Genomic DNA, 13,310 nt, shown 5'->3' with positions numbered 1-13,310 from the left:
TGCAGAACTGCTGCCTTTTCGCGTTCAAGTGCTTCGCGATGTTGGCACTCGGCTAGATCTCGGACCATGTTTTCCATTCGTGCGGCAGCTGCTGGATCCGGAGTCGCGTTAGTGCTGACGATTGTTCCGGGTGTAGGTGTGAGGATGATAGGATCGTTGGCGGAGGGTAGGGGTGGTTGAGGCTGAGGTATGTTATGTCTTCGATGTGACCGTCTGCCGGAGTGGAGGGGGAGGGATTGATAGTGCCCATGTCGAAGTGTAGTTGTTTGGCTAAGTGTTGCATGTGACCTTTTTTTTTTTGACTTTTTGTTGCGGTTTCCCACAGACGGCGCAAATGTTAATGTTGTGATTATACTCGGTTTAGTACGCCGTATTCCTTGTGAAACTGATACGCCGTACTCCTTGCCTTTTCCCTGTCACAAGTGGCACACGTCGTCAAAGTAGAGACCACGGCGGCGTGGTCTTCAACTCTCTGACGCATAAGTTAGCGTAATGGTAATTTATGCAGAGTTACAGTAGGGGATTTAGTACACTTACCTTATGAGGTCGAGAGTTTGACATTTTATTTTTGAGTTGAGGTGGATCGTTTATCTATCTTTCGATGTGGGACGACGTCCGATTAAGGTGTTCTCTGGAGTCTTCTATGAGATGCGCGTGAGGGCGCGTCCGTAGCCAGTTTGGACCGCGGGGAGGCCCGTTGCGTAGCTAGTACGGCTGACTTGCTATTAGTATTGTAAGACTGTGCTATACATTAGCCTTAATGCGCTGATAGTTGTGCTGATTATGGCGGGCATAAGCCTATGCCAACAACAATATAGGAAAAACATATAGCCACAGGCAGTTCTATTGTACATATGAAAAGGCTTGCAAATATGAAGATTTCAATCCCAAGATATATTATGTCCTTTTAAGCCTCTGCAATAATCTTCCCAGTTGCATGACCATCTATACTTTTAGCCCAGGCATCTTCAGCCTTGCTCAGGGAATGCTTTGAGTCGATCACGGTCTTGAGCTTTCCCTCCTTCACTAACTTTAAAAGATAATCAAGGTTCTCAGCCTTGGCATTTATAAGCATAGGCACCAGCTTCTTCTTGGAGAAGGTAACTGTGTTTTGAACAAAAGTAATAAGGGCACTTGCAAGGGGATTGATGTCTAGTACTTTACCATGTGGACTCAACTTCGGCTCAAAAACTGACTACGGAATATGTTAGGGGCTTGTTTGTGTGCTAGTGTCAGTATTATAATTTATAATTTCTGTAATTTATGTTATTTAGTAGGTTCATGGTGAGAAGATTTCATGTTTACTCCTGCCAAATCTAGTTTTATAAAATATGTTATTATAGGGAGTGGTTCTTAGTCGGCGACAGTTGGACTACGGAACTAGTATAGGTAAACACATGTACTTTTGTCTCATTTACTGTCTTACCATCAATAAAGAGATGAATTATTCAATTATTTGTGCCCCGTGAGATCATTTCTTGTTGCCCACTCGGTTGTTCACTTGTTCATGAGATTGTCTCTTACAACTATATAAACTGTGTTCTTGCTTGTTGCTAGCACTATATTAATATTGTGTGGTTTCATTGTCCCTTGCAAGGTACTCATTTAGTTAACTTGTTGCTCACTCATCGATTAGCAAGTGTCACACGGTCCTATTTGTGCATTGCTAAATCAGCCCGTGACAGAATGGCGACAGGTGCACAGTGTACCACCAGATCATACGTTCTACCAGATGGACTCCTCAAAGCTTCCCCATTTGGGGTCCTGTAGTCAAGAATTTCATCAGCCCCCAAACTCTTGACGAATTCAACATTACGTGCTCCACAAGTCACTGTTACATGAGTGTTCGCCAGCTTTGCTAGTTGGACTGCAAAGTGGCCAACACCACCAGAAGCACCAGTAATGAGTACGCTCTTCAGCTGACCAGTTCCATCAAGCTCAACCTGTCCAGCTTGTGTAAGAACCTGGTGAGCTGTGAGACCACAAGCAACTAAGCCTGCACCTTCAGCTGCTGAAACTTCTGGGGGCCTAGCAACTGTCAGTTTCTCACTGGCTGTAACAAACTCGGCCAGCCCGCCTCCTCTCTATTCATTAAACAAACGAGCACATGAATTTTGTAGCGTCAAACCTCTGTGATACACGAATAGTTATTCAATTAGGGAGGAGATAATTCCAAAGTAGAACAGATTGAGCACCAACCAAAAGCTGGAGTGATGCCACGACTTTGTCACCCTTTTTGAACTTCTTGACTCCTTGTCCAACCTCAACAATCTCTCCAGCCACATCATATGCTACTCAAGATATTTCCATATATGAATCAACAAACAAATTGAGAGTAACTGTTATATGAATGAACTATTTAGTGGGCTACACAGGACTCTCTGCTACCATGCATGTTCATATATTGTGATTATTTACTCAATTATGGACTTTTGCTTCACAAGCACAAACAATAGTGGGATGACGACGGAAGAATATTGTTTGCGACCAAAAAGGAAAGAAAAAAAAAGATCAAGGCTCCATACGAAAACCACGGCAGAACATAATTACCAGGTATAAAACGGAATTTGAGTGGAAGAAGAGGGCCATGCCTTTCTGAATTTTCCAATCAGCTGGATTTAGGCTAGCTGCTTCTACTTTTATCAGGACCTCATCTTTCTTAGGACTAGGAATCGGGATCTCCACATGCTGCAATTAAATTAAATAAAAGCATGAGACAATTCTCCAAATATCATGGAAAGTTAATAAAAGGAGGTGGAGGTGGAAGATAAATAAGGAACCTTCAAACCAGAAGGCCCATCACCGTAGTTTTTATACTGAACTGCATGCATAAGTTTTGCTGCCATATCTGCCATACTCTGGGAACCTTTAGAACATTAAGAAGATGATAAGTTGCAAATCTGTTCTTGGCATGGTTAACTACTTAAACTGAATGGCAAATAATGTTTAGTTTACAATATATACAGGTTGAGTGTTAAACCTGATATGTTTTAACTATAATCTCAAATAAAAACTGGCAATCTGTATTGAATATATTTCCTGAGGAGTTCCAGACATTATCATAATTTAGCAATATACAGATTGAGTGTCAAACCTGATAGGAATTTTAATAATATCCCCAAAAGGACTAATAGATATTTGTAATGAAAATATAACCTGAAGAGTTTAAGACTTTATCCAATATATGCTGCAGTCTGGCTTGAGAAATAAGAGTTGACATGTTTTCGCGTTAACTGCAGAGCCTGATCATCAACTTTTTGGAAAACCTTTTGCGCATGAGAAGTCAATGATAATTTATAACAATACTAGTTTAATTCTGAGCAATTTGTTTAATTACTGATGATCTCATTGCTTACAATCATGAGTACTATAATCCTATGAAGTTCCGAACCACATACAAAGACGCATATAGAACAAAGAGATTATACTATGCAATTATTTTCTAAAAATTCAAATTAAGGAATGGAGCCTAGGAAAATCTCATATGCACCAAGTTTTGGGATGGATACTTAAAGTGTTAGAAAGAGAACAATGCTATGAACTCAAATGAAACAATCTGGATTTGAATGACTTAATTAATCTTATTCAACAATCTTGGCTTTATATAGCCTTACAACTGAAACCGAACTCCTACTTATCTGCTTTTGAATAGCAGCACAACTAACCAACTTGAATGAATCTACTCTACTAAACAGACTCCTAAAGTCTAGTGATTATTGACTAATGACCAAGTAAACAAGGACTCAGTAAATCATAAGCCCTGAAAATACGAAACCAACTCCTTCATTCCCTCCCTTAAACTAACCTGAGTTAACATTTAGTTTACTTGATGCTGCACAAATACCGAGTTCAGCTCGAAGCTTCTGAAAACGAACCAGCTTTAAAGGCTTTGTAAAAATATCAGTAACTTGTTCTTCCGTTCCACAATGTTCCAGCGCGATCACTCCATCTTTAACCAAGTCTCTCAAAAAATGGAAACGCACTTCAATGTGCTTGCATCTAACATGAAACACAGGATTTCTTGACAACTTAATTGCTGAAGCATTATCACACAAGAGTGTTGTGCCTCCATCCAGCTTGTATCCCAGCTCCTCTAGAACTCTTCTCATCCAAATAGCCTGACATGCACATGATGCAGCTGCAATGTATTCAGCCTCTGTTGTTGATAAAGTAACAATGGCTTGTTTCTTAGATGACCAAGCTACTGCTCCATTGCATAGCAGAAACAAATAACCAGAAGTGCTCTTTCTTCTATCAACATCGCCAGCATAATCACTGTCAGTATAAACTCTCAATCCTGCAGCTCCAACACTTGCATCTTCCCCAAAAACCTTTTGTCCTCCAGTTTCACCTCGACTGTACCATATACCGTAATTCAGTGTTCCTTTCAAATACCTTAAAACTCTCTTGGCTGCCTTGAGGTGCATTTGTGTAGGTCTGGACATAAAACGACTTAACAAGCTAACCACAAACTGCAAATCTGGTCTAGTAGAAGTAAGATACATCAAGCTTCCGACCAATTGCTTGTAGAGTGTCTCATCCATCCTCTTGCCTTCTTCATCACTGCTCAATTTACTGCCTGGAACCATCGGATTATGAACGGGATTACAATCTTCCATCCCAAAGCGTCGTAAAACCTCCAATGCATACTTGTACTGACAAATATGAATTCCATCTTGCTTCTGCATTACTTCTATACCAAGAAAGAATCTCATCTTTCCTAAATCAGTCATATCAAACTCTTTTTGCATTGAGCTCTTAAACTCTTCCATCATTAAAGAATCATTACCAGTATATATAAGATCATCAACATAAACACTGATAATGATAACTTTACCTCCATTGCCTCTCTTGACAAACAAAGTTTGCTCATTCTGACTTCTCTGAAAACCTTCCTTGACAAAGTAAGACTCAATACGACTAAACCAAGCTCTAGGTGCTTGTTTTAGCCCATATAATGCCTTGTGAAGCTTGTACACCTTGTTTTCACTGCCTTTGATCACATAACCCTTAGGTTGTTCAACATAGACATCTTCCTGTAATGCTCCATGTAAGAAAGCCGATTTAACATCAAGCTGAAATACCTTCCAGCCATTATGAGCAGCCTTAGCAATGACCATTCTCACAGTATCCATCCGAGCCACTGGAGCAAACACTTCATTAAAATCTATCCCATGCTTCTGAGAGTAACCTTTTGCCACCAAACGAGCTTTAATCTTGTCTACTTCTCCACGTTCATTGAGCTTTGTTTTATAAATCCATTTGACACCAATGCATTTAGCTCCCTTTGGTAACTCAATAAGCTTCCAAGTCATGTTCCTTTCAATTGCTCTTATTTCATCATCCATGGCTAGTTTCCATTCCTCACTCTTCATTGCCTCTTCAAAAGTTGAAGGATCACAATTGTCCAGTTCCACCATATTGAGCTCCATCACGTTTGCTTCCTCTTCAGTTAATGATGAAAGCTCCTCTCCAGTAACATAGTCATTAAGATAAGGCGGCGGCCTTCGTTCTCTTCCCTCCCTTGCTCCTGTAACATTAGTTCCATTGCCTGTGTTTCCCTCTGTTTCATCACCATTCCCATTCTCGCTCTCATCATCTCCCTCTTCACCGTTTTCATCACCATTCCCATTCTCACTCTCATCCTCTCCCTCTTCACTGTTTTCATCATCACTCCAAACTAATTCTTCCCCACTATTATAATTCTCTCCCCAATCCCAACTCTTTTCTTCCTCAAACCCCACATCTCTACTCACTATAACTTTTTTGTTCTTCGGATCAAATAATTTGTAAGCTTTAGACTCCTCACTCACTCATATAAGAACACAAGGAAAGCTTTTATCATCAAGTTTACCTCTCTTAGCTTCTGGTATGTGAACATGACCTATGCAGCCCCAAACTCGAAAGTGTTCCACAGAAGGCTTGACTCCATTCCATGCCTCTCCTGGTGTTACATCCTTGACAGCTAAGGTAGGACATCTGTTCAGAACGTAAAACGTCCAATTCACAGCCTCGGGCCAAAAACTTTTAGGAACCTTCTTTGCTGACAACATGGATCTCACCATATTCATGATTGTCCGATTCTTGCGCTCAGCGACACCGTTTTGCTGTGGCGTGTAAGCAGTTGTAAGTTGTCTCTGGATTCCATGCTCTTTGCAAAAATCTTTGAAAGCGTTAGAGTTGAATTCTCCTCCTCTATCTGTTCTCAAGCATTTAATCAGCTTCCCTGTTTCTTTCTCGACAAGACTCTTGAACAACTTGAAACAACTTAGGGCTTCTGACTTCTCAATAAGTAGATACACCCATGCTTTACGACTAAAATCATCTATAAAGCACAAAGTATACCTTCTACCGCTGTTAGAGGCAGGCTTGATCGGACCACATATGTCTGAGTGAATAAGCTCCAAGACTTCTCTTGCTCTCCACGAACTCTGCTTAGGAATTGCATTCTTGTGTTACTTGCCAACCAAGCAATCTGTGCAGGTGATGTTTGATGCTTCAAACTGAGGTAAGCCACGTACCATCTTCTTATCTTGGAGTGTCTTCAAACCTTTATAGCTCAAATGACCATATCGTTCATGCCAAAGCTGTGACAAATTCATGGAACTCATATGCAAACAGCTAACAGGTTGCGTACTCGAGGAAGATTGAACTTGTGCTATCAAGACAAACAATTTGTTAGCACTCATCACACTTTGAACTAGTAATCCTCTTGCTGGATGAAAGATTTCACACTCCACCTTGAATCAGAATGGCCAAACCCTTCTCTTGAAGTTGCCCTATGCTCAAAAGATTATTCTTGAGTTCGGGTACATAGTACACATCACTGATCACAAAAACAGCTCCCTTCACATTCAGTCTGACACTTCCTTTTCCGGTTACTTGCATTCTGGTATTGTTTCCAAGCTTAACTGAATGATTGAACTTATCTATTAAGCTAGAAAACATACTCTTGTCACCACACATGTGATTAGAACATCCTGAGTCCAAGAACCAGACATCACGCCTTTCTGCTTCACGTTCTTCCACCAATGACATCAACAATAGCTCTTCAGTTTCATCTAGTTCGGCATAGTTAGCTTCCTTGTCCCACTTTGGACATTCATACTGATAATGACCGAGATTATGACATTTGAAACATTCCACGGCAGCTTTGTTGAACATCTGTCTGCCTCGTCCTCGTCATCTTCCTCTCATGCTTGCTTTTCCACGGCCTCTTATTCCAAATCTGTCCTCATGACTCACTTTCAAAGCTTGATCTTCTCCTCTGTCATGTCTTTGAAACTTCTGCTCATGAACTACAAGTGAGCTTTGTAGTTCATCAATTGAGATGGTCTCAGTATCCTTGGATTCTTCTATGGATATCACAATATATGTGAATCTCTCTGTGAGAGTTCTGAGAACCTTTTCCACCACCTTTGACTCCGGCATCTCCTCTCCATTGCTTCTCATCTTGTTTGTTATTGCCATAACTCGAACAAAATACTCTGAGATGCTTTCACTATTCTTCATCTCCAGTACTTCAAAATCCCTCCTTAATTTTTGAAGCATTGATTTCTTGACACGAGCATTCCCTCCAAACTTGCTCTTCATGGACTCCCACACAATCTTAGATGTGCGTCTGTCAAGTATCTGTTCAAATGTCACTCGATCAATTGCTCGAAAAAAATACCTCTTTACTTTATGATCTTTGGCTCTTGCATCTTCGAGCTGCTCCCTCTGTACCTCAGTGAGCAGTGCTCCGGCAGTTGGCTCTTCAAAGCCATTCTCCACCAAGCTCCATAGCCCTTTCGATCTCAACAGATTCTCCATCAATTCACTCCAATGATCATAGTAGTGACCATCGAAGAGCGGAACTTTCATCTTCTCTTCACTCATCTTTCTGTGTATCACTCAAGAACGCTGCTGCTTCTTTTTTTCTCTCAGGCCCAGTGGGGGCTCTGATACCAGAATGTTAGAAAGAGAACAATGCTATGAACTCAAATGAAACAATCTGGATTTGAATGACTTAATTAATCTTATTCAACAATCTTGGCTTTATATAGCCTTACAACTGAAACCGAACTCCTACTTATCTGCTTTTGAATAGCAGCCCAACTAACCAACTTGAATGAATCTACTCTACTAAACAGACTCCTAAAGTCTAGTGATTATTGACTAATGACCAAGTAAACAAGGACTCAGTAAATCATAAGCCCTGAAAATACGAAACCAACCCCTTCATAAAGTTCCAGAATGAATTTTCCAGTAGCATGGCCATCTGTAATAAGTATCCAACCCAAGAATCTTCACCCTAGTTCTAACGATGGTTTACGAAGATCACTAATTTAGCTGGCGAAACTATAGCTACACCAAAATCAGCATGTGCCTCTTCATCATCAAACTTCAGACACAGCCAATAGTTTATGAACCTATGCATTGCTAATGTTTCAGAATCGACTAAAAGTTGGAAGGAAGCTTGAACTAGACCGATTTTCTATCAGGTGATTATATGTCAAAGAGTGCTATGTGCAAATGCTTTCCTTTGGTTTAAAATCAGCCTACATTAATGGATGAACTGAATGATTAGAAATACGGTTTGCTTAATTAAATTAACTGAAATAAGCTGAAGACAGCGCCATGTAACCTAAAAACATTGGTCTTCCATGTCCATATACACATAACTCAGTTTCTGTTATTTACCTTTGATAAAACATGCGAAAAGAAATCATCCATCTTTTCAGCAAGATTATAATCCAACCTCAACTACCTACTTAGCAAGGCCAAGGAGATGAGCTATTGTGTATCCATCCTAATTTTTTTGAAACATCCAGATCGGACCTTCTATATTTTACCAATACAAAGATACCACTCCCATTGTAACTAGGCTACTCAACAACCACCATCCCAGAAACAAAATTCAGCTATTTTAGTAGGTCAGATCTATCAACCAGTTAACAGAACAAAGAGCCTATAAGAGAGAAATTGGCCGGAACTCAAAATTATATCTTATTTATAAACAAGAAAGCACTATACAATGGGAAGTCACCACAACTTTGCGTGCCAGAGACAAAGCCAAAAGCAGAGTACGCAATCCGTAAAATATACAGGGAAGATTCACTTTGTCAAACGTGTAATATCCTCTAGTTAGTTCTCCTTAAGCTTATAAACACTATCAATGCACTCTTCCGTGTCCCAAAGAAAAGAACCAAAAGCAACAGCCTCCAAAACTAGCCTCTTTAAGCTCGAAAATGAAGTAGAGATAACTTCATCTGTCTCAATTGAAGCCATTTCCGCATCATCCCCAAAAAGTGCACAACAGTGATTTTTAATTAAGTTCACAGCCTCCTCAGATCTCAATTTTGCACATCTCTGCAGTGTCTCAGAATCAAACCCCATCACATAACATTTCAACTTTCCATTTGTCTTTTCCAGCTTATGTGATCCTACACACTCCGATTGAATTTTGCCGATGTGGCCAAAAAGAAGACTTTTTATGCCATGAGGAGACATTTCCTGGAGGGAGGTTCTACAACTCAGATGAAGGTCTTGGCTTTCAAGAAATAGACTCCGTTCCAGGCGATGCCTCAATGAGACAGATTTTAGAAAGTAGCCGTATAGGATGGAGGCCACATACACCCGGCCAAGCGTCTGGCGGGTTATCTTTGTCATCGCCCAATTGTCTGTGACACTAGAATTTGCTCTCAAGCCAATGACAGTGGTGACATGTTCCCTTATCATCTCCAAAACCTCCAAGCTGTAAATGGACTCTAGCTCCCAGTCCTTTGTAGGCAATATCTCCAGTCTATCATTATAGATGCATTTAGAAAGTTTAGGAACCAAGGGAACTTTGACCTCAGAGAACTTGTAAAAGATCAACAGGTACATGACATCTTCAACAGCAATCTGGCACTGCTGCTCCTTCAGTCGAGCAATCCTCCTGGAATTCAGGGAATATCTCGGGTCACAGAAATAGATGTGATTCTAAAAGATCTAATTGAAAGTTTCAATATGAGAGCTTCAACCCACCAAGGACTTACACGGAGTGGTTCACCAATTTACCTATTTTAATCTTTTAAGGCAGTAAAAAGGGTCACTAGGCAAGAACACCCAGCAACATTACTGAAGTCATCGCCTATGTGCACAGGTAAAAATTGTAAGTTAGGCATAGTTAGTGCATTCAAGAGTGCCCTGCGCAAGATCATTATTGTGCTTCATACATAGACAAATTAGAGTAACAGAATATCACATAACTACAATGTCTTAGACTCTTAGTCAATGAAGCAACAATGTATGAGCTTTTGCATATCAATTGTGCACCACATCAACTTGTGGCAATGTTTTCCATCCCATCAGCCTGAGAATCTACAACTGAAGCCATGGCAGCGACGCCATTCTTATTACCTGATACTTATCATCAGAAAAAGACTAAAGATTGAAATCCCAAAGGGGCTCAGCCATGCGCAACAGACCCGAATTCTAGGCTCTAATCTCTAATGGTCAAATTTAAGAAGAGTTGGATCATCAAATCAGAGACGACTCCCCTGTGGCCTCCACTTTAAAGCACGCTAAACCATAGAATCTACCATTGAACAAAACCATCACAACCTTCCCTAAACAAAACTCTGAAGACAACCAAAACGAAAACAACCTTAAAGAATAGCTCATTTCACACGACACACTAAGAATAGCTCAATAACAGTCCATCAACAACCAGCTCACTGTTACTGAAAGCAAATCAGTTAAAATTTAAACACTCAAACATGATTAACTTTAGTTACTTTAAATTTAAATTCCTTAACCTCGGTTTTATATCACAACTCACAAAAATAAGCTCAATATTAGAAGTCTATGGAGTGAAACAAAAATAGGCTCAATAAGCTAAATTCCTTGACCTCAAAAAATAAGTCAAACAAAAAAATCAAGAGTGAATTAGGTTATAAAAACCAACCTATGGAGGCAGGCCTCGAGAGACTCAGCGCTGCGATTCATACGACACCGCGCGTCCTGTCGCTCCTCGGCCAACTGCTTCAGCTCCTGCGCCACGGCCAAGTGAAACAGCTGCGGGTGGTTCTGCAGAACCGAGCTCAAGTCCTTTCCCAATCGGGTCCTCGGGTCGAGCGGCGAGTTCAGGCTACTAAACTCGCAGTGGCTCGACGCACTGGCGACCACCGTCAACCTCCTGGTCAACGCCTGGGACTTGGGCGCGAAATAGACCGACGATCGCGGCTTCAAGGTGGAGACCGGGGACGGAAGACGGAGGAGCTTGTGGTGGTGGGAGAGGCAATGGTCCATGTGATTTTAGGGTTTTTGGAAACTGGAATTGAAAATTGAGTTGGAGAGTGAAGAAGTAGAATTAGGAGGAGAAGGAGAAGAGGTGGTGGATAGGGTAATAGAAAGGGAGAGGTCTCCGTGGGAGTACGAGTGTGATGGTTTGGTTGGGGACACGGGGCGGGGTGTGGTTTGCTTATCAGGCAGATCTTATCTGTACCGCGCCTATCAAATTTTTTCTGGGGGTTAAATAACGGCCGTCCACTGTTTTTTGCTGCGGATTATATATTGGTCCAAGTTGACCGCTTCAAAGGTGGATTGGCAGTGTGTTTCTGATAAGGATTGGGATAGGTTATGGCATTAGGTGATAAGGTTATTAGGGATATGTTAAAAAGCAGACCAAACTAACAGGGGAATATTTCGCAGGTTAGTGAAATTACAATGATGCCTTCAGCGTTTTGGTCCCGTGTACGTTCCGTGCGGCGGACATGATACAAACATGAGGTGGATACGCCGAGACACGTGTAGACACACATATTCTCCACGCGTGAGTAATTATTTTGTGTACTTAGAACAACACATGTACTTAGTCAATTATATTACTCTATAGTGTGATAAACATGTATGCGATGAAAATAAAAAAATTATTTAAATATGAGTAACAAATTATAAACAAACACAGTAAAAAAAGATTAATTACATTAAAAATGTATGTCATGTCGATTATGTACCTGGTACATATTATCGTTTTGGAGAGGCTTCTTTACCCTTTCTTTTCTAAGTAATTGGGGATGTAATTTCAATTGGTTCCTCAATTTCTCGAAAATCACACAATTTGCTTCTTTTTCTACTAGGGTACAAAGAGGTTAGGCAAATTCGGGAAAATTTGATCCTTCAAGGGATTTGTGCAGTGAACACTAGGCCAAGATCCCTAGTATCACCAGAAGCAGGGGCAGAATTACACATACACATGAAGGGGTCCGGACCCGAAAAATTCTACTATGAAATACTTCATTGTATGGAGACACTAGATTGTGTGTACAAAAAAAATGTCATTCAAAAAAATTAACCTCAAAATATAATGAGAATCACTAGATTTTAGAAATTTAGATTTAAATGGTGATGATTTTGAGCTCCATACAATAAAGTACTCCACCGTAAACAAATTCGTCTAGACCATCTTAACTTTTATCAATCTTTAAGTAACTCACCATATATATACCTCATACTACGTGAATTTTGGTGTTATCAATCTTTAAGTAACTCACCATATATATACCTCATACTACGTGAATTTTGGTGTTATCAATCTTTAAGTAACTCACCATATATATACCTCATGCTACGTGAATTTTGGTGTTAGCTAATACAAACTCCCCCGCCCATCCAAATCAATGACCGGAACAAGTAAAGTTAAACATAATTATTCATAATTAATAGTAGAATAATTTGTATTTTTTCCTAGATTAGGAGTAATTTCTAATTATTTATCATTGATGTCTTGCCTATTCAATTGTCTTATTTTATAAAACTTAACCAGGTTTGTTTTAATTTATAAATTTAACAGTAGTATTCTCTATAAAGAATCATGTTTTAACTTTGGACCCCCCAAATTCAAATTCTAGTTTCGCCCCTGCCAAAAGTAACATTCAAAGAAATAAGAGCCGCAGTTGTCGGGCCGCCATGGCTGCCTTCTGAAACTTTGTTGGCTAAGATGTACTTTCTTCCACATTCAAGGAGGCACATGTGGAAGGAGACCAACATGTGTATAATCAAACCACATGTAGAACATTGACCCAAAATCTTTTCATACTTGAATTCGGCGAGTTTTGGAATGCACCGTTACCTATAGAAGCCCTTATTTTGTCTTATTACATGGCACGATGTGATTGGTCTGGGTCAAAACGTTCGTTCCACGTGGGTTGCCTCGTCCTCAGGCCTTGAAAAGCTGTTGTCTATTGGCGCGGCTTGTGCGAGCCGAGTCCAGCTGGGTAAAATAATCGATCGTGGACGGTAAGTGAAGTGTGCGAGAAAAGCTTCAGATCTGGAATGAAAACATC

At 40.3% G+C, this 13,310-nt stretch overlaps 1 protein-coding gene and 1 pseudogene across 1 annotated transcript; both read right to left on the bottom strand.

Moving 5' to 3' along the window:
* Positions 1–905: 905 nt before the first annotated feature.
* Positions 906–11,076, bottom strand: LOC126782758 (chloroplast envelope quinone oxidoreductase homolog; annotated as a pseudogene).
* LOC126782748 (UV-B-induced protein At3g17800, chloroplastic) lies at positions 8,965–11,366 on the bottom strand. The gene is made up of 2 exons (XM_050508059.1): positions 10,931–11,366; positions 8,965–9,919 (listed from the first exon to the last, which is right to left on the bottom strand). Exons 1-2 carry the CDS (start codon positions 11,272–11,274, stop codon positions 9,127–9,129), a joined length of 1,137 nt encoding a protein of 378 aa, XP_050364016.1. The 5' UTR covers positions 11,275–11,366; the 3' UTR covers positions 8,965–9,126.
* Positions 11,367–13,310: the final 1,944 nt, after the last annotated feature.

The sequence above is a fragment of the Argentina anserina genome, chromosome 2, assembly GCF_933775445.1.
Source record: "Argentina anserina chromosome 2, drPotAnse1.1, whole genome shotgun sequence".
NCBI lineage: Eukaryota > Viridiplantae > Streptophyta > Magnoliopsida > Rosales > Rosaceae > Argentina > Argentina anserina.
This window is presented reverse-complemented; position numbering and strand designations above follow the sequence as displayed.

What these genes read in the sequence shown, in the direction of transcription:
- LOC126782748 (XM_050508059.1), bottom strand. Translation starts at nt 11,274, where the DNA reads ATGGACCATTGCCTCTCCCACCACCACAAGCTCCTCCGTCTTCCGTCC. An exon ending in CTCGAGGCCTGCCTCCATAG is followed by an intron (nt 9,920 to 10,930) that starts GTTGGTTTTTAT and finishes CCTGAATTCCAG; the next exon opens with GAGGATTGCTCGACTGAAGG.